Below are 22,652 nucleotides of genomic sequence, written 5' to 3' on the forward strand. Positions count from 1 at the left end.
AAATAATCAACATTTTGTTAATCATTATCAAATCTACATCGTTAATGGAGAGTATCTTTAAAGGGAATATTTCTCATATTAAAAAAAATAATTTTATCTCTTATACACATATATGAGAACTATATTTTCTTTTTCTTATTCTCATATAACCTACATGAGCCATATATATTTTTATGTATATATAGGAAATAAAATTATTTTATAGAAAAACACTAATCTCATATTCAAAAAGGTAACTTTGAAAGTTCAAGTTGCTTGGAGGAGGGGGTAGAGGTGTTCATTAACATATCCAAATCAATTCAAATCGCGGTGACCGAATTGAAAAATCGATAATTGAATTAACCAAAAATTGAAAAATCGAAAAAAAACGCATATTTTAATTGGATTGGATCGGTTTTCGATTTGGTTGGTAAGTAAAAATCAATTCAATCCAAATCAATCTAATGTATTATGTATTTATTAATTTTGAAAGATGATGGCTTCGAATCTTAGTTTTGTAGACTTGAATCTTGGATATCCTGTTTTAGTTTAGTATTGTTTATTAATATATTTTAACTCTTCAAGAATTTTAAGATTTGTTTTAGTTGAAAGACTTAAATTTTTTAGTAATTTGTAATTTTGCATGATTTTATTTTATAGAGTTGAAATTTTAAATTTTTTGAAAAATCAAAAATCGATCCAATTTAAATCGAATAAAATTGAATTAGATAGAATCAAATTTAAAAAAAAATCCAAACTAAATAAATAAATAATTAATCAATGGAAAAGTTATATTTACAACTTATTTTCGTTTACAACTTCTTACAATCATATCTTAGCCGTTGATTTCCGTCAATCAACGGTTAAGATTTTTGCAAATCAAATTTATTAATTAATTATTAATTTATAATAAATGACAACCGTTGATTGGCGAAAATCAACAGTTAAGATATGATTGCAAGAGTTTGTAAATTATTTGAATTGTAAATATAACTCCTCCATTAAATAATTAAACTAGGGGGTGTTTGATATGCAATATTCTCCAGGATTCTCGAGAAACTGAATTTTTCTAAATTTTTAATTTTTGAATATTATCGTAAACTGAATGTAAAAATTATATTTCTGAAAATTGAGATTATCGGATAAAATAAAATTGAGATTTCTGAATGTGCATGACAACCATTCTATTCCCGAGCACTGTTTCTGAAAAGAAACAATTCTTTTCTATTTCTGTGCCTTGGAACAGTTTCTGAGAAAAAAAATGTGTTTGATAACATGTTCCATTTTTATTCCGAGAATGAGAATTGTATTTGATAACACAACAAATAATATAATAAAAAATAATTCCTATTAAATATAAAAAAATTTCGGATCAACTCTTTCTTTTCCATATGGTGTGGTTGTGGTGGTGGTGGCGGCGGCGGTACGATAGTGGTGGTGGCAGTGACGTGGTAAAAATAGTGGTGGTGGTTGTGTCGGCAGTGGCTGCAACGATGACGGTGATAATGGTGGCAGCGACGGTGGTAGTGGTGGTAGAGGTGACGGCAGTGGCAGCGACAATGGTGGTGGGTATGGTGGTTGGTGGCGGCAACAATGGTAGCAGTGACATGGTGGTGGTAGTTGTGAAGGCATCATGGTGGTGGCAGTGGCTGCGGCAGTGGTGGTAGGTGACAGTGGTGGTGGTTGGTGGCAGCGGCGGCGACGACGGTGGTAAAGACGGTAGTGGTTGCGGCAATGGTAGTGGTGGTTGGTGATAGTGGTGGTGATGGTAGTGGCGGCGTCGTGGTGGTGGTAGTGATGGCGATGAGGGTGGTGGCACTGGCGTGTGATGGCGATGGTGGCGGTGACGGCAATCGTGGCGATGATGGTGGTAATGGTTGATGGCGGTGATAGTAATGGTGGTGGTGGTGGTGGCGGTGGCGGTGGCGGTGGCGGTGATGGTAGTTGTGGTGGTGGTGGCATGGTGGTAGTGATGGGTGGAGGTGGTGGTAATGGTGGCGGTGACATCGTGGTGGTGAGGGGTGGTGACGGCGGCATTAGTGGTACGATGGCGGCGGCGACGATGGTGGCGACAGTCGTGTCGGGATGATGGTGGTGGTGATGATGGTAGAGGTGAGAGTGATTGAGAGAGATAAGTGTTTCTCATTTTGAGCCCGGGAACAAAAAAACAGAAATTTTTTGATTCTTTTTTCTGTTCCCCAGCATAAAAAAAATCTTCGGTTGGGGGATTAGTCTCGTCCTTTCTCCGGCTGCGAAGCTTAGTGCACCCACTGTTACAATGAGGGGCTAGCCCAAACGGGCAGTACCCCGAGGGCATGGTGCCCGGAGAAGGTTGAACGAGGATGGCAATGTACCAAAAAAAAAAAAAAATTAAACCGGTTCATCCCGGGAACAAAAAAATAAACCGGTTTTACCAAACGAGTTTCCTATCCATTTCTATTTTCGGGAAGAGAAATTAAAAAAGAATTGATTATGAGAAGGTTGTGCATCCCAAATGACCGAGGAATTGTATGAGATTATTTTTCTTTGAAACCGATCTAATGAGGGTGGGAAACACCCAAGAAGGGGCGTCTTAGTACACGTGGGTAATGACGGATAGGGAGGGCCACATTAACAGCGTTTTCGTTCGTGGCAGAGTCGGTCCCGTCCCGAGTCCGTCTCCGTTCACGACTTTCATTCTCTTTTTTCCCTTTAAGGCCAAATCCCTTTTCCTCACCTTCTTCCCTCTTCCGTGTTCCCTTCCGTAACCCTATCTCAGATTTTATATTAACCTCTCTCTCTCTCTCTCTCTCTCTCTCTCGGCCTCCGCTTCAACCTTTTCTTTCTTCACCGGTAGGTTCCGTTGTGTTTCTTGTGAGTATTAACTTAGGGTTTCCATCACTTTCACGATTTCCATGGCGATTATTATGTGTTTCGTTTGAATTTGTGTCTTTATTATGTCCTTTTATATTATAACCGGATTCTTGCTGTGCATACTGGTTTCTTTTCAATATTTGTGCGGAAGATAATTGGTTTTTGGGGCTAAAGGTGATCATTACATGTATCTTGCACAAGATTACTGAAATTTTCCAAATTGTTTCCCAAAATATCCAGTGAATTAGCCCCTTATATTTGCAAGATTGAGCTCCTATATGTTTTTTTAATGATTTCTAGCTCTATGCTGGCTTTTGTAGGTATCTTGAAAGTTAGTCATGTGAGAAATACCAATGAACATGGCACTCGAATTTTGTGTTGTATGGTGTCAATGTGTGCTTAAGATGCTGGCATTGTGTTTAGATTTTTTAGGTTGTTTAAGATTTTCAATTTTTCATTTTATGATTATCTTCTAACAGGCAAAAGATTACTTCTTTTTTATGGTTAATTTTTCCTCTTTAAGAGCTACCTTTATGTGGATTAATATTCTTATCTGTTATGATATTGGGGTTTTCAGGTTGCAAATAGGATAAGGGAATATTATACCAAGGTCCAAGATGAGCTCTCGGACAGGCAGGAGCACTGCTGTCAGAAGCTACCGGCGGAGGAAGACAGTTTTGGACTTAGACCTTAACCGTGTACCTGCTGGTGGTGAGAATCGTGAGCAGGAGGGACCTTCAACTCAGTTGGGGTCTCAAGAAGTTCAAACTAACCAGCAACCACAGGTTGTACAACCTGCGTTGATCGATGTGGAGGTCATTGATGATGATGTTGTTGAATCTACCCCAAGGGCTTTTGCAGAGGTTTATCTTTCTTCCTTTTTCTATATGCTTTGTTTCTATTGTTTTGTCAGTCTTTATTATATTTCTTTGTTGGAAATTAATCTCATTTGTTCATTTGTGTTTCATCTTAGGCTAAAAACAATTCAAGAAGAAATCGTGGGAGGACTATAGTTGATGTGGATTTAGGTAACATGTTATTCCTTTCCTCCACTTTCATATGCTTTTTTCTAGCCAGTTTGTGCTGGTCACGAACATTGTGTTTTTGAAAGAAGACAACAATTGTCAGGTAAGTTAACCTTATAGCCAGTAGATTTGCCTCAGCCAAGGTAATCAAAGGCAACAATACAACTCAAGTTGCAATATGCTGGAAGTTTGTTTATAGCCAAGCATTGGGAATGTTAAGAGTTATGTATGGGTTAGGGAGTGTGTTATTTTGGTAATTGTGGAGTTATACCATGTTTGTCCTTCAGTGAAAACATCTTTATTTTTCAGTAGTGTCTCACCTAACTTCCCCACCCCCACCCCAGCGCCCTCCAATGCTTTGATATGCTGATTGGGACACTGGGGTACTGAAGATGCTGTTTCCCTTTGCATGATTTTTATCATACAATAAAATATACTTTATGTTTATGTCTGGAGGAAGCCTTGTGAGTGTTTGATGATATAATTGTGCTGGACTGCTGGCAGCCTGGCACCTACCAAATTTTTAAGCTCATGAATCAAAGGCCCATCTAATTATGTATACTAGGAGATTCCTTTGGTACCCTTTGTTTTTATGCGAGTACCAGGACCCTTAGCAATTAGTGGCCAATCCGTTTAATTAAAATATAAATACAACAATAACTTGTTGTATTTATAGTTTGAGACACAGAACAAAAATTAGTCACTAATTATTAAGTGCAGCTAGTACCCTCAAAAAGCGAAGGATAATGGAGAAACCCCTTGTATATGTCCTTTACATGGGGATATTCCTAACATCCTTACTTGCTGCAACACGCTATTCATTCTTGTTTTCTTTTTCCAAACACACTGGAATTGTTCTGTATGTTTTCTTCAACCGGCACTCTTGTTGCTTCTACTACTGTTATTATTTTCCATTTGGCTTTCTAATCTTTCCTTGGAAGTCTTGCTTGTATATTCTCTTAGGTGCCGTTTGGCGCATGGAAATAGATTTGGAATTGGAATTGGAATTGGACCTTCCAATTCTAATTATTGTGTATGGTATGTACATTAGAATTGGAATTCCAATTTTGATTTCAATTCCATGAAATTGAAAATTAACTAGTTCATACTATATACAATTCTACCTTACCCCCTAAGAATTGCAATTCCAAGAACCAAACACAAAAAACAAATATTTGATACTTTATTTTCATTATCTTTGTTGCTTACATGCTCCAGAAACCATTGCTATTGTCATGTTTTGGCAACCATTGCCACTGGCAATCATTGTGGCTGGCACTGGCCGTGTCACCATTGGTGACCTCTAACTGTCATTGCCACCGGCCTCCTCCAACCACTGTTGCTCCTGGCTGGTGTCTTTCGACCACTGCCACCACCAGAATTTTCCAACCACTCCTGCTGCTGGAGGTCTCTGTTGCTGCCAGACTCCTCCAATTACAATTGCTGCTGGTGTCCTCCAATAGAATTCCAATTCAATTCAGAATTTTTATTTTATACCTCAAATTCTTTATTTGTCTCAAACAACAAAACTAAGATTTTTAATTCTAATCATGACAAAATTATTAAAATTAGAATTCCAAACTGTGATTCTAATTCTATAATCCAAATAGATCCTTAATGTATTTAGGTGATCAGTTTGGAGTTGATTAATTCTAATTCTGGGTGGTCCTATGTTTTTGAATTCTTCACGAGGCCATTTGAGAATATTAATAACTAGCTTTCTTCATTTTGAAGCAAAATATTTTTGTATTTTAGAGTTGAAGTTCTTGTCAATTTGTGAATAATTTTAGGGGGTGTTCATCGGGTTGAAACAACCTGATCACATTATGCTAAACTCTGCTATTTCCTATCCCCCAATTCCAGATTTGTTAGTTGAAACCATGTAATCAAAATTTAAAATTTGGCAGGGCCAGTGACCACCATATATCTAATGTATTCTTCATATAGTTCAAGATAAACCAGGGTTTAGAAGTTGCAGAAGTAATTAATAGTGAATATAAACTCTGAATTTCAGTATCAAATTGTGAGCATATGATATCGTGCTGAGTATCTTGCTCATTCTGATTTTATGGTATGTTGGATGTGAGTTTACCGGCTCCCCCAACATTTGGTAGGTAGGGACTTTTTGTGCTGCTTACATGTCAACTGTAGTTGTCTTTTCCTGTGTTAGTGTAGCTAGCTTCTCAGCAGTAGCATTTATCATTATGTCATTGGTCTGTTGTGACTTCCTGCTTTGTATACTGATGTAGCAGATCTCTTTTTCTGTATTAGTTTGTTAGTCTGTTTAGCTTCTATTAACTTTGCTGACTCATCACTGAGTTAGCCTTTGCTCTTTAAATAGAGCTTAGTTGCGTTCACTGTATTCAGTTAATTCATTCCATTCAATAATACGATGGCTTCTTCCCATCTTTCTCTCTCAAAACTTTCTCTCATTTTCCTTTATTTTCTCTCAATTTCTCATTCTGTTGAAATTCTAATATCCTGATATGATCTTTATAAATATTGACTATGATGGTGATTAACTTCTCTGTCATTCATGATTATTGCAGAAGATCAGAATAGGGTAACCAACAATAATCGCAACAAACGAAGAAGAGAATCCCCAAACCGAATGATTATTAATTGTGAACTTTATATAAATTTGGAAGGCCGTAGCAGTTCTATGGTAAAAGAAATCTTTTGTTACATGTTATACTGTTTCATGTTCTCTACTTCTCTGTCACTTGTTTATCTGAATAAATTAGTTGTCAGATTTGTAATAATTATTTTTCCACCTTGTAATAAATAATTTGGTATTACCTGTTTATCATTTGTTTCTAGCTGTGATCTTAAGTCATTTATGTGTAGTACTTTTTATTTTCTGGTATAGAGGCATTCAGTTTAATTTAATTTCAGGTGCTTAGAACATCTCATCAAGATTTTTCTGACTTATAATACAGTTGTATGGAGTCGGTTATGAGACTGAGTAATAACCTTTTAACAGTTTTTAGGGACCCAGTGAGTTAGTCAAAACTTGTTAGGGGACAGGGCTAATTCCTTTGGTGGGGGCTGGCTAACACTGACCAAATGCTGGGTTGTCACACTTGAATTTTAAAATATATGAAGAGAAGAGATTTTCTGGTGTTTCTAAACTGAAAATTATTACTTGCATGTGATGGAATTGATGCAAACTCTGCAGTTTGATATTGCTGCATGTTTTCGCATATGTTGTGTTGGTAAGCAGTTCATTATTTCAAATATAACTTGATATTGGTACATCCTTTTAATGTGTTGTAAGATACTGGCTAGATAATCAAGGTATACCAATGCTTTTCACAATGTCCTAGTTTTCATGTCTGTTTCAACTTTTAATTCTCCTCTTTTGTGCTACGCTGCATGCATGAAATCATATTTTTTCCAAGTAATATATAATTTTTGCCTTATCCTTAGAGTTGTCTCTTTTTAGGCTCTATATTGTAAATATATCACCCATTGATATTTAATCACTGCCTCAAACAAATAAAGAACTAATAGATGACTGTGAAAGTTTATTGGACTTCAAATTTCTGGTTTGACTTGTACATTCCTTTTGCAGAGGGAAAATGTTAAAAAGCCTCCTGAACCTCCTAAGGAGCCTGTTTTCAACTGTCCAATATGTATGGGTCCTTTGGTAGAAGAAATGTCGACAAGGTGTGGTCATATTTTTTGCAAGAATTGCATCAAGGCTGCTATAACTGCTCAGAGTAAATGCCCTACATGTAGAAAAAAGGTTACTGCGAAAGAACTAATAAGGGTGTTTCTCCCATCAACTAGTTGAAGGTATGGCCAAAATCACTGATGATTATTGATGTTGGCTGACTGAACTGCCTTCTTGTTCTCACGTAGATGTAATAAGTTGTAGGTCTAGAAAAACCTGCCATTACTTGTATTAGTGAACTTTTTCTTTTGGATTTTAAATAAAGTTGATTTAACATTTTCTTCATTAATTCACATAAGTACTGTATACATAAAATTAAGGAGCTATCTAGAGAAATTTAGATATTAGAGAAATTAAAAAGAAAAGATGCTAGAGATAACAATCGATATGAAAATACCAGAAGTGGAGAAAGAAAATTGGATATAATAATTTGAAATATCAGTTTTATGCCATGATACATGGGTACTCCTAATTGGTTGCCATACCGCGTATCTGATACCGGTACTTTTCGGATATGCATGGATATGTACCCAATACTCACTGATCACTCAAGTACTAGTCAGTCCATGTAAAACGCCATGTTTTGTTACTAAGTGGTTTGGTTTGCTACTAAATTAAACAAACTGCTAATTCACTCCCTTCACAAGTTATGCCTTCTTTTAATATTTTTGCTTGCTTGAGTTAGAACATTGTGAAATTATACGTATCTTATGATTTAATTACTTCATTGTTTATGATTTTATATTTCTATATAATATATCCGCTGTACCCTTCCTTGATGTAGGCACTCGAACCTGTATCCATTCAACTTAGATTTTATGCATTATCTGGTTTTGTTTTTTCTTTGATAATACGAGGATTTCCTCAAGTTTCATGGGGAGCTTAAAAAAATGTGTTTGGATAGAACTTTGGGAACTATGCATTTATCAAATTCAAAATGGATTCGACCACGTAAACGTTCCAATGTGATTAATAGCTATCCTTTAAATAGGATAGAGGGCATGTAAGATACTTTCGGATGCTGTTGTTAAGTAGAGTACTTCAGGAAGTGTCTGATGGAAGTATATAGCGGTAAACTAAAATTGGACCTTGGTGGATAAAGCTAACTTCTTCGAGATACTGGCTACGGCCATACTTCGTTTGAATGAGCTAAAGCATAAAAAGGTGGCTTTTGAATAACTAAAGCATAAAAAGGGGGCTTTTGAATAAAATATCTAATGCATATGCGAGCTTTTTGTTAGGGTCGGGCATAGCCGCAATACCTTCCTACCACTGTTTAATTAGAAGGCAAAAAATAATAAATCTTTTTGCAATAGTCTTTCGTTGTAAATTATACACAGTAGACGCAATACCTTCCATTGAATGGTTGCTCTTTTGCCAATCAACAGGGTTCCATATAAGCTGTGCTAAGGAGAATGGGGAGCAGAAGAACCTTCACTGTACTTTGGAGATTACCGAGTGGCTGTGTTGTTTCTATTATGTTTCCCGTAGCAGATTCTTAATATGTTTTCAAGTAGTTGTTTCTCTTATTTTCATATTAATGCATAAAGATGCTTGGTAGATATAATTCCTTGTTTAGTTTTTTTGAGCTTTCATGTTATGAATCTTCAGACTTTCTTTTTGGTGAAAATATAGGCCCGGCTATCTCCCATTCTTGACTACGGGGATTTATGTATGTATATTAATCCCTCATGAATTTACTGATCAGATTCCTTTGCTTCGATGTTAGTGCAGCAGTTTGCCAGAATGAATAGTTATCTGATTTGGCAATTATTTTTGCAGTACTTGTCCAGCATGTGGAGTTTAAGTTTAGGTGCTATTCGTTTGCTAGTTTAATGCTGCTTTCATATCAACCTCCACGCTGATATCTTTTACTTGACAAAAAGGTTCCAGGGTTTTGATTAAAAAAAATTGTTTGTAAGATGCATTACAAAATTGTGGGCTTTCCTTTTTTTAAAACTAGTCTATTAAGCACGGAGGAAAAAAAAAATCGATTTGTTTGTCTCGTAAAAACTAACGCAACACATGCAAGATGTCGAACCTACATTTGTGATCCTTCATCCTCTTAGAAATGAATTAGTAATAATCTACAAATGAAAGTATGAAAAAAAAAACACATGAACATGTGAGTACAAATAAAAAGTGTTATAACAATACATTCATATATTGATGACCATGAAATATTGTTTATTCAAAAATAGCAGTTAACAATATACTATGTGTGTATGAAAAGTGATTCCTGCATAAGAAAAAAAAAGTAGCAGTTAAAAAAACCTAATGTTAACGAATATAAATAAAAAAGCACTTCATTGCCATTTTTTTTGTCTTTAACTGTACCAAGGAGTGATGTTATCTCATAGTAGATAGAAGGAAATTCACGACATTAATCTTTGAAATACTTCCTTGTAAATTATATCAAGGGTACTATTTGTAACACAACCGTTTTCATTAAGTATCAATATCTTTAATCCATGCTTGCTCTTTACTCTAGACAGTGTCACATATAACTGCCCATGAGTGAAGACAGGCTTGGGGAGATAAATCGCAACATGAGAAAGAGATTGTCCTTGGCTCTTATTGATAGTCATGGCAAATGAAACAATCAGGGGGAATTGTCTTCTTTGGAAATTTATAGGAAATGTGTAACTTAATGGGCTCATCGTCATTCTAGGTTTTTATATTTTATCTCAGAAATGAACTTTCATTTACTACAATCAGATTTATAAAATAATAATAAATAATTATTATTTTTGAAAAGGATTTGTGTCGTTAGTCCTTGGAATTTCACAAATTTGTATTTACAAAAATTAAAATCAGATTTAGTAATTTAATTATAAAAGAAGAAGGATAAAATTTCAGTTGAATTATAAAAATATATTGGCGGGCCGGCCCTCCGGGCTGAGGTCAGTTTTCCACCTCTAACTGTCAGCATTTTATATAAATAATTATTTTTTGCAAGGTTTAGTGTCGTTAGCCTTTGAAATTTCACAAATTTGTATTTACAAAAATAAAAATCAGATTTAGTAATTTAATTATAAAAGAATAAGGATAAAATTTCAATTGAATTATAAAAATATATTGGCGGACCGGCCCTCTCCGGGCCGAGCCCAGTTTTTCACCTCTAACTGTCAGCATTTTATATAAATAATTATTGTTTGCAAGTATTAGTGTCATTAATATTTGGAATTTCACAAATTTATATTTACAAAAATTAAAATCACAATTTTTTATTTAATTTATTTCCAGATTTTGAATTTATTTTACAATATAAATAATTTTGTTATTTTACAATTTTTTAATGTTTTTGTTTTTTTTATGCAGCATTAATAGGGCAAACAAATATCTATGCAAAAAATAGTGGGACATTAAATGAGTTGTCTGCCACCATAAATGATTAACTTAATTTTCCATTGATTTTTTAGTTCAATTTTTAATAAAAATTATTATTTATTTAATTTTTTTTTTGCAAATCCTTTCCCACCATTACAATTTGAAATTTAAAATTGAAATCCAAAATTTGAAATCAATTCAGAATTCGAATTTCAAAAGAGTGAGGAATGAGAAGAAAATCGAAATATGTGCATTAAATTTTAATAATTTATTTTTTACAGAATCATAGATGTAATTTTTTAATTTTTTATTAAAATTTAAAATTTAAATTCTTTTATATTAATTATATCTTTTTTTTTAAGTTTTTTCTCGTTTAATTTAAAATTTTATATTTTTTAAATTGGTTATACATACAAATTTAAAACGTTTATATTAATTTTTTTTAAAAAGTACTCATACGAAAATTTTTCTTTTATTGAATTATTTTTTATGTTAAATTTTTAATTTATTTTCTTTTGAAGTATAAATATGTCATTTCTGATTTTTTTCATTTAATTTCCAAATTTAAATTATTTTGTATCAACTATATTTAAATTTTTATAATTTGAAACATTTTTTTTGTTTAATCTATCATTTTCTCTTTTAAATTTTAATTGTGTTTTGGTAAGAAATTGATTGATTAGTAAATGGCAGCTTATGGTGTGTTGTTATGTCTGATTCTTTACACAGTCTTTTAAAATTTCTTTCACTGTATAATTTATGACATTTACAGAGAATTTTAATTTATCATTCCTTTTATTATTACTTACAGTTGGTGATTGTCCAATTTTTGTAAAAATTCGAATGCCGTATTAGAGTTGACATTTACATAAAAATTTCCGCCACCCAAAACTCTCCAAATCTTTTCCGACCATCCATATTTTAAATTCAAAATTTGAAACCATTTCAAAATTCAAATTTTAGATCAGATGAGCAATTCCAATGTAAAAAGCAATTAAAACAGCTGAGTCATTCCATTTCAAAATTCGAATTTTAGATCAGATAAGTCATTCCAATTAAATGAGCAATCAAAATTCAAATTTCAAAATTCTAATGTAAAAATCAATTAATTCAGCTGACCAATTCCAATGTGATGGGCAGTAGGACACTCAATAACTTGTCTGCCACCACAAATGATCATTTATTTTTTGATTTAAAAAATAAAATTCGATTTTTAAAAGAAAGTTTTTATATGCCATGTAGTGTGAACACAATTTTCAGAATTAAGCAGGGAGTGACACATCAGTGAAGTTTTCAACATTGAATTTTCAAATATATATATATATATATTTGAATTTAAAAAATTAAATCGAAATATTTAAAAAATGAAATTTCAAAAACAAAATCGAAATCATATTTTGAATTTTTAAATAGAAATCATATCTTGTTTTAAAAGAGCTGATCATTCCAATGTAGAAATCATGATCAGTTTGAATTTGAAATTTAAAAAGAGCCTCTCAATTTAAATTTAGAAATCATCATCATTAAAGTTTGACATGAAACAGCTGAGTGGGACAGCTGGGCATTGAATAAGGTGTCCTGCCAAATGCTGTAAAAGCCCAACCTGCATACTTGGGAGTCTTGTTCCTTTGGCACTCTGTTAATGTAGGATGAATATGGAAAACTTCTTCTAGCTATGGAACATACACCATATCTCCTAATTCCATCTTTTTGTAATCCACTTGTTCTCCATTAACTTCAAAATTAGCTAACATATTAGCTTTAATTCCAATAGTAGCAGAATCTGCTACTGGAGAATCTGGAATTGGAGGAGCAGAGGGATCCTCATAAGGAACCAGTGGAAGGAGGCTCATATGATCAAAATGACCATTGTGCTCAGTATGCTGAGGATCAAAATCATTGAAGACAGTTTGCACTTGGTCTTTTCTCTTCAACTTCAAAAACGCTAATACATCTTCATAGGCTCTTCTTAAAACGATTCCTCTACATTTCATTGGGGAATCAAATGAAAAAAGTTGGCCTATTGATAACATCATCTTGTGTAGTAAGAGAAAAAAAAAGCAATCAATGCATCATACAACATATAACAAAAAAACATACAATATAACTAAAAGTTGACTACATTAATCAAATTAATTTAAGCAACATTATATCACTGATACTTAGCTGTAGAGCTTTTCCTTTCTCACCTTGAATATTTAAGAAGTGTGATATACAATGATACAAAAGTAAACCCAAAGACCTCAACTTCATCCCACAACTTCATCTCAGAATAAAATGCATTTACTATGCTTCTTATCACAATTGAGAAGAGAAGCATAAATACACTAAAGTATAAAATAATACTAACAGTTTTCATGGAAATAGAAGTCATTGCAGTTCAATGGAAACAGAAGTCATCTCAGTTCCAATGCCAAAAGTACATCAAAATTTAAAGCAACTGACCTTGCCAGCTTTTGAGAAGAACTCATATACATCTCTCTCTGTTGCTTTTAGAGGAATCTGTGATCACCACATAGCAAATTAGGCAATCATAAAAAAAAAGACACCAAATATCCAAATATGTTATAGACATTAATAATATTCAAAACAAACAAAAAAGAGCATCCAATCAACCTGGTAAGCAAAAACAGATCTCTGATCCCTTTCTGGGTCTGCCTCGGGTTCCACAGCCTCTTTCTTATCCAGAAATCTCCTGCAACTCAAATTAAAATTAAGCTGTAAGAAAAAATAAGTAGAAAAGTTCGTAATAGTTGAATTTGATATTATGATAATATAATCTCTATCTCTCTCCAAAGATATATTATTTATATTATGATCCAATACGGCACCTAATGTTGAGAGGAAGCAATGTCTCAAAATCTTACTGTCAATATAACTTCTAGCACAATGCCAAAAATACATTGCTAAAATTACAGTCCAAAATGTTATACTATGTCTCAAATTCTCACCGTATCCATTATTCCAAATCATATTTTGTCGATATAAGAGTCCTCCAAAAACAGCACCTCATAATCATTATGCATACATACCAGGGTATATGAGAAAATCCCTTAGCATCAAGTAGAATAGAAATGCAAGAGAACCTGTTGAATTGTTTGAAAGTAGAAATCACATCAGAGGCGCAATCACAAAATTTAAAACATTAAAAAAACACTTGATAACTCTGAATGAGCAAGACTGGGTATAAAAAAGGGAAAACATCAGTAAATGCATAACTGTAATTAATACATACATATAACATACCTACAGATAAATAGAAATACAAAACTAATAACCTAAATGATGTGAGGTTCCAACCTTGTATCTCTTGTACTCAGGCATTTATATTAGAATAGAACAATTGTGCCACTTAAAGACATACCTAAGGGCCCACAGACGGAGGTAAGAAGCTGTATTAGACATTGCTCCAAGTACAAATTCTATGGTGTGAATGAGTTGATGTACAAAGATTTCACTGAAATCAAATTCCTCATGAACATGGGAATCATGACTTGCCTCCACTTGCAAGCTCTCCTCTGTGCTTTCGAGTGGTATATAGGATTCAACTCCATGCCTCTGAAGTAACATAACTATTAGAACCAGAACAATGTTCTGAGAACATAGGTAAAAGCTCCATATTAGAACAAAAAGAGAACTTGAAGTACAAAAGGAAGCATACATCTTGATGTTGCTTCTTCAAAATAAAAGGTTTTGGCAAAAGCATCCAGGGCACAGCGACAACAGCTAGAAGCAAAAGCACAAGCTGGTAGGAACAGAACAAAGCACGTAAGTATTATTCTTACGGAAATACACCAAAAGGTGGGGGGGAAGGGGTGTTGGGAGTTAACCAACCTGCAGATTTTTCTGACCAACAAAGTGTTGGTTTTCACCCAAATCATTTGTCGGGCTCAGGAACATGTAGATCATTACATGGTACAAATCAGCTTGAGAACCAGTGACCCACTTCCAAATAATAAGAAGGACGGGTAGTCAAATAGACTGTTGAGAAATATCATCTAGGGAATGAATTGGAACCTGAAAGAGGTGAAATTTTGAAATGAAAAATTACATTAATTCTAAATCAGTAAGCAAGTTCCTAGTGATCAAAATTCAAAAGAATCAGAGATTTGATTGCAGATGTGAATAACCGTGCTAAACATAAGTGAAGACAGTCAGGGAACTCACCTTGCTGAGATTTCAAGGAGTGAGTCCACGGGACTCGGTGGTGACAGTGCTCCGTCAGGAAGCGGCAGAGGTGATCAACAGACATGGAGGAGGCGCCAGCGGCCAAGCGATGGAGATGGTCCTGTTCGTCGAAGAGAGCATCCGTGATGGCGGTGTTCTTGTGACAGGGTTTCGATTTTTTTTTTAGACGAATTGTTGACAGGGTCAGTATCTGCTGAAATGAATTACTGGAGGAGATGAAATTGGAAATGGAGATGAGGTCGGTCCTGTCGCGATCGTACAAATCGAACGCATCGCGGAGCTTGGCGGCATCACCGTGCGGCGATTCTGAGCTTGCTATTCTTAGCACACATGGAGAAAGATAGAGAGAGGCGGTAGAGAGATTATCGTGTTCAATTAGTTAGATCGTGCTGAACGTGTATATTTTGCAATTCATAGAACAATGAGAATGCTTGTATATTTTGTTAAACGTTTGACAATTTCAAGAAAGCAGGTGAACATTAACTGAGTTGTCAGTTTTTAAAAATTAAATTTAAATTTTGAACTCCAAATTTCAAATTTCAAAAAAAGATGAGTTGTGTCCTAATAAAAATGAAAACAGATCTGCACCATTGATTTTAGGTAGCAAATCGTGGCCATCAATTTTGAGTCCATATTATAATTTTTTTTTGAATTTTTTTATTCCCTGAATTACCAAAAAAGGAAACTTTTTGAATTGTGTAGTGTGAAAGCAAACACGTGTCAGAAGGAGAAGCAACCACGTGTCAGAAGTTGCCAAAGAATGGCTTTGTCTTAGAATATAAGATTCGATTGAAGAAATACTTTACAAATCATACGAAGTCATCAAGGTAGCGTACTAGCGTTTGAGCTTACAAGATTCCCAATTGTTGGGAGCATTTAAGGAAACGCTAAAAACGTCTCATAATTATCCAATGAGTGTAGTTCAGTTGGTAATACAGGTTGAGTAGAGTGGGAAGATAATTTGGGATTGATTTTTACCGAATACATCTTCGAGGGAGGGTGAGGAGTTTTAACTGTAATTAGGATTAGTCTCATAGTTGATTTAAAGAATTGAATTTTATTGAAATATTTAGGGGCTAACTTGCTTCAAAGAAGTAATTATAATCACTATATATATATATAAAAAAAAAGTATGATCATTTCGAGATTTTATTACAGAGCACCAATAAACTTGCCAGCTATATGAAAGGCACTAGAAATTGATAATTTGTTTAATATTGTAATTTGCACGAGCAATATGGTTTTGGTTTAGAGTACACCCAATCGTACATCACTGCACTATTCTAATTACCAATGAAAGAAAAAAATATACATGTGAATAAATTTGAGGTTTGTGCCTCTGGGTAAGGTGGAAGGAGTCTTGAGCATGTTCATCGGGTGTTTTTGTTGCTAGTTTGCGATTATAAAGAATTCACCTCTTTTGATGCATTTTCTTTACTTGCACTCCGATATCAGCAAATAACTAATCACCAGAGATATCGTTGGCACTAGGTAATCAAGTTTAATCGTACAATTATTTAAGAGTCCATTTGAATGGATTTCTTTTCCATGATTCAGAAAAAAAATTAAAATTATTTTAATGTAAAAAAATTGTTTGGATCACAAAATTAATAAATACTCTTTATATATAAAAGTACTAAAAAACCGACATGTGATGATAGTGGCGATGGTGAATGGGAGCAAAGTTTGGATAAAATTAAATTTTGAGAAATATTTAGTTTTTCACTTTGAAAAAAAAAAAGCATTATAATTTTTTTTTAATAAAATTTGAATTCAAATGTATCCATTAAATAAAAAGCACCTGTGTTTAAAAGAAAATTTCCATCTCGGGCCTAGTTTAGATCATTTGTTAGCCTCAAGGATGACTTACATAATCCTTCAATCCTCCTTTCATAACCTGGTAAATGAAACACTACGAGGAGTCCTGAAAGTCTAATCTAGTGATATATTATAACAAAAAACAATATTTCAAATGATCATGAATTGTTATTGTAACATCCCAAGGGCTGATATGGACAAAGAGTAATCATCGGTGCAAAAGAGATAAAGCATGAACTATAATAACCCTAACATGTGAATTATGAATTTATGGATTAATTAGAATTTAATCATAATTAAGATGATTTAATTAGATAAGATATGTAATTAAATGAAATAGAGTCACTTTTGAGAAAAAGTGTAATTAGTGTAAGTTTTGGAATAAAAATGTAATTATGTAGAATTTACCTGAAATTTGAAAATAATGTGTTGAGACGTTATTATATGGATTAAGTGAAAGTTAAAATCATGCTAGATGAATTAAATCATTGGTTTAAGTTAAAATTCATAAAGGGAGCTAGAAGGAATTATGATAAAAGAGTGTTGACTTTTTTGTTTAAGTGATTAAACTTAAAATATCATTATTGACCAACACTTAAATCATTTCATGTTCTTCATCATACTCTTTCTTCTTCATAGAGAGATCATATCTGGGCTTAATGCCTCTGTATTTATAGTATTGAGCGCCTTGTTTCATACCGCTTTTCATAGAACGGTGTTCACTTTCATTGATAGAGAGGGGTGATCTCTCTTTGCCTATTACTTGATGGAAAAGCTCATGCATTAGATGTGTGGCAAGGAGGAGTTGCCTTTCATTCATTGGGTTCACATGGTGGCCAACTTGTCTGAACTGTTGATCTGGACAGTAATGATTTCTTTCAAGTTATTCACATTGGCTTGATGGAATTGGATCTTTATCTCGTATAGGTTCATATCACTATTCAAATTCTTCGTTAGCTCACTTTTTAAAGATTGATTTTTATTAACTTGGGTCTGCCCATTAAATGATTTGTAGTTCATTACTTGTTTTTTTTAACTGTTATTATTTTCAAGAGCTAACAATCTTATTAAAATATTTTTATTTTTTTTGAAAACTTTATAAACTCCCTTAATATATATTCGATCATTTTATAAGTATTATTTAGTAAATCATTTTTTAATGTTTACAAATTGTAACTATCATAATCTTATATCTAACTTCAAATAATCGAATTCCAGAGATTAAATTTTTTGGATTATTACGGTAAAAATAAAATTTAGATTATGCAATAGTAAAATAACAAATTAAAAGTGATTTAAAACGTAAACACCCCTAAATATTTTTTTATCAACTTATTTTACTTTTGAGAAAAATATAAAACTTTTAATAGAATGAATACCAAATATCTTCCTTTTTTGAAAATAAAAATAAAAATAAAAATATATCGAAATGAAAAAGTAAAAAAGCATGTTTAAAGCTGGGTCGGGCAGGGCCTGTTCAGGCCCATCCTTACACATATAAAAAACGATTCTAATTAGGGTTAGTGTTTTACGTCGCCACCCACCAGCCACAGATACCAGCAGCAATGGTGAGAGTATTCTTATGCCAAGCTACATTTTCTGGCAATGTCTTTCGTTTTTCTTGGTTTTGATTTTTAAGCTGATTTTTATGTTTGAATTTTCGATTTCGAGTAACCTACGCTTATTGTTGTATTTGATTTCTTACATCTTAGGCTCCCAAAAGAGGTGGAAAAGCTCCTGTTCCAGCTTCTAAGAAGAAGCCTGTATGTAACTAACTGCTTTAAATTTAATCTGATTCACATCTCAGAGTTTTTTTTTTTTTTTTTTTTTAAGTATTATGTGTTTTTGTTTCATTATTTTTGAAATTTCAGGAGAAGGTTACAAACCTGTTGTTCGAGAAGCGTCCTAAGCAATTCGGAATCGGAGGGGCATTGCCTCCGAAGAGGGACCTGACCCGGTTCGTGAAGTGGCCCAAGACCGTTCAGATTCAGAGAAAGAAGAGGATACTTAAGCAGAGGTTGAAGGTTCCACCAGCTTTGAACCAGTTTACTAAGACCCTCGATAAGAACCTTGGTAAGTAAAACTCACTAAATGTTTGGATCTGATTCTATTGTGTTGTTTTTGTGAGGTTAGGTTTAATATTTGTTATTATTTTATTATAGATGCGTTATTTATTTAGTTACATTTGAATGTGTTAATGCCGTTATTTATTATCGATTGGATGTTCTTTATTCAAATAAATGTTGACAAAGTTTCATACGCCATGATTTCGAATTTCTGATATATGGAGTGCTTTTAAGCAAGGTAGTCAAAATCGGGATTTTACCTAAGTTCGGAAAGGGAATAAAAAATAGTAAATCGTAAAATCGTAATACAAATCGTAGATTTTACCTGCACTCTAAAATTAAATTTTTATATACATATGCTTATGTATAAAAAAATTAAGAAAAATAGACTACCTGCCACCATCTTTATACATTTGCATATAATTGTCACCTCTAAGTGTCTAAGCTAATAAATCATTCAAGTTATTATCATCGAAGACATTCAGTTCCAGTTCCACGTGATTTTCAACTACATCATTCGAAATTGTCTTCTTCTAAACTTTCATCATGAGATAAAGTTCTTTCATTTTTCACAATCCATTCATCTTCGGATGAAACATCAGCAATGTAACAATTTTTCTAACTTGCTTAACATCGTTCCAATAGTTAAAATCGGGATTTAAATCTTAAAATCGTGACTTAAGTAAATGTCTAAATCGGGATTTTATTTTGGAAACGATTTTAAGTGAAATCTAAATCGTTTTAGCAAAAATAAATCGTTAAAATCGAGATTTTAAGATTTAAATTCCGATTTTAACTACCATGGTTTTAAGTTCTAACAATTTCAATCTGCAAAACCTTAGGTTGAATTATTGCTTCTAATTTTACTGGTCAGAGGTTGCACCATACTTTTGAAGTGGTATTTGTCATGATGAGTGTAGGTTCATGAGATGCATTAGTTATTTGGTTCTTGTTGAATATACCTTGGACTCTGCTATTTGCTTGTGGTTTTGATGTGCATTACTTATTACTTTTTCATGTCATATAACTTAAGTTGTTTTGTACTTAATTGTGTGACATGTTCTGCTGCTTTTGTTTGTGTTACAATTTGATTATCTTTATTAATCTCACATGTAGCAACTAGCCTGTTCAAGATACTTCTTAAGTACAGGCCTGAGGATAAAGCAGAGAAAAAGGAGCGGCTTTTGAAAAGGGCTCAGGCCGAGACCGAAGGCAAAACAGTTGAAGCTAAGAAGCCTATTGTTGTCAAGTACGGACTGAATCATGTCACCTACCTTATTGAGCAGGTTTGTCTTTTGTTTTATTACTGTGTGATTGCAGATTTTTTCCCTTTATTATTAGAGATATTGATGAATGACTTGTTAAGCTCTATTTTCCTAGCAGAATAAGGCGCAGCTGGTTGTGATTGCTCATGATGTGGACCCAATTGAATTGGTTGTCTGGCTTCCAGCCTTGTGCAGGAAGATGGAAATTCCATACTGCATTGTCAAGGGCAAGGCACGCTTGGGATCGGTAAATTTCGTTTCAGTATTGTGATTTCAATGCTGTTTAAATGTCCTTGACAGCCTAATGTTGATCCCTGATTTAATGCACATGCATTTGAACAGATTGTCCACAAGAAAACTGCATCTGTTTTGTGCTTGACAACTGTTAAGAATGAAGACAAATTGGAGTTCAGCAGAGTCCTAGAAGCTATCAAGGTGGAATTGAATTAAATTGTTCTATCTTTTTTTTCTGCTCTTAATGCTCTCGTCAAAATCTGAATGTTTTGTGTGCTGTGGCTTCCTTTCAGGCTAACTTCAATGACAAGTATGACGAGTACAGAAAGAAGTGGGGTGGTGGGATCATGGGTTCCAAATCCCAAGCCAAAACCAAGGCAAAGGAAAGGCTTCTTGCCAAGGAAGCTGCTCAGAGGATGACCTAGGAGTTTCTTATATTTTTGTTGCTTTCTACTTGCATTTTGTGCTTTTTTTTTAAAAAAAAAAAAATTAGCCTATTCTACTTAAACTTAAGTTTATTTTTCTAGGATGGCTTTTTGAATTGTCACCATATAAACATTTGTTATTCACATGAGCCAAAGTATTTCATTAAAATTTCCTGCCCATTGCTCCAATCGTGAATACAAACTAGAGTGTCTCGCGCCGCACACTTTAGGTTTTTTCCATAGAATCAAATTGGTATATGTAGCTTGCATCGAGTTTCAATCCAATTCTGCATTGCTATTCTATTGTGCTGGATGAGAAAATAGGCCTGTCGAATTGTAGTGAGCAAGTAGACTTAGGCTGTTTGGATGGGCATTTTTTAGCTAAAAACTGCATTTTTTACTTTAAAAAAAGCACATCTATTACAAAGTTTGTTTGAATGTCTCTTTTAAAAAAAGTCAATTTTTTTTTTGAAATTATAAATTTTAGCTTTTAAAAAAGTATAAGTCAAAAATTAAGTATTTTTTAAAAAATGTAATTAGCTTAAATTTTTGTGAAAACATATTTAAAATAAGCAAGCAATTTTTTTTTTTTACGAGCTCATCCAAATTGCCTTATACATCCAGCTCTTATGTTGTCTATGAGAAATTTTTATCGTATATTTGTCGCAGCACTTGCAATGATTGAATTGGCGCTGGCTGAAAGGCAGTGACAGTGCGATAATTTTTGTGAACCCCAAATTTTACGATCATGATACTTCTGAATTGTACTTGTATTATGTGGGCTTGAGCTATTTGGGTTGGAGGAAAGTAGGTCAAAGGTAAGTATTGAAGAGCAGAGAAAAACTTTATATAACTCAACTATATCAACTAATATATCCACAATTAGTTGTTGGGAAAAATAAATTTTATGTTGTTGGAGAATTTTAATCTCATGTTATAGATACATCAAGTGTGAGATTCACCTATTTAAAAAAATTAAAAACAAAAAAATGAGTGGCACACTTTTTTATAGTGTGTGTAAGAAGAATTTGTTTTCTCATGCAACACGAGAAAAACATATCCCTTTGAACTTGCATTTCTTTAAATACAAAATGACTTAAGTCATTTTCTGGGTTGGGCAATTCGGCTGTCTAAGTTGAGACCTAGATATTATTCTAAATAAATAATGGGACATAAATTTATTAAGTTAATAGATTAGCACCCGTGTAATACTCGTGCAACATGTGTAACTCAAGTTCGATACATGTAATAATACCAAATATCATAGAATGATAAGATAAATTATTATTAAAATAGGCGTAAAGCATTTAAATCTTTATTTAAAGAAAATATAATTAGATAAAAGTTAAGACAATTATTAATTTTGTAGTAATAAAATATATAACCTAAAAGAGAAAATATAAAAGAAGATAAATTTACAATGTTAAGTATTGTCGAAATGACACTAACAAGAAAATGGACTGTAAAAAGTTTCAAAGGAGCAAATCACCGAAAAATGGAAACAAGCACGGTTGTTGTAGCGCCTTGCTACCAACTTTAGAGACAGAGATGCAAATATTAGAAGAAGAATGAAGGGAAAACAGAGAGAGAAAGAGGAGATACAGGGAGAGAAGAGATTTGACAATTTTCTCATGTATATCTTCTTAATAATCAGTTCACTACATATACCCATGGGGGTTTGTGATAACAAAAACCTGATGCAAAATAAAAGAGTATAGTAAAGGAAAATTAACTAATGTATGTAGCTGTGGTGGGTCTCCTAAGTAAATTGGATCTCAGCCAATTATCTTACT

At 33.4% G+C, this 22,652-nt stretch overlaps 2 protein-coding genes across 2 annotated transcripts; both read left to right on the top strand.

Moving 5' to 3' along the window:
• The first annotated feature begins 2,519 nt into the window (after positions 1-2,519).
• LOC133288404 (uncharacterized) lies at positions 2,520-9,272 on the top strand. Its single transcript, XM_061486157.1, has 6 exons — positions 2,520-2,811; positions 3,410-3,695; positions 3,806-3,860; positions 6,407-6,522; positions 7,432-7,655; positions 8,922-9,272. Exons 2-5 carry the CDS (start codon positions 3,450-3,452, stop codon positions 7,651-7,653), a joined length of 639 nt encoding a protein of 212 aa, XP_061342141.1. The 5' UTR covers positions 2,520-2,811; positions 3,410-3,449; the 3' UTR covers positions 7,654-7,655; positions 8,922-9,272.
• A 9,128-nt stretch (positions 9,273-18,400) lies between these two features.
• Positions 18,401-21,042, top strand: LOC133288373 (large ribosomal subunit protein eL8y). Its single transcript, XM_061486107.1, has 7 exons — positions 18,401-18,437; positions 18,582-18,632; positions 18,741-18,942; positions 20,052-20,221; positions 20,319-20,447; positions 20,543-20,635; positions 20,728-21,042. The coding sequence occupies exons 1-7, from the start codon at positions 18,435-18,437 to the stop codon at positions 20,857-20,859; spliced, it is 780 nt and encodes a 259-aa protein (XP_061342091.1). The 5' UTR covers positions 18,401-18,434; the 3' UTR covers positions 20,860-21,042.
• The last annotated feature ends 1,610 nt before the right edge of the window (positions 21,043-22,652 follow it).

This window comes from Gastrolobium bilobum, unplaced genomic scaffold, assembly GCF_033153095.1.
Source record: "Gastrolobium bilobum isolate Gb01-03AN ecotype WA unplaced genomic scaffold, APGP_CSIRO_Gbil_v1 utg1578, whole genome shotgun sequence".
Taxonomy (NCBI): domain Eukaryota; kingdom Viridiplantae; phylum Streptophyta; class Magnoliopsida; order Fabales; family Fabaceae; genus Gastrolobium; species Gastrolobium bilobum.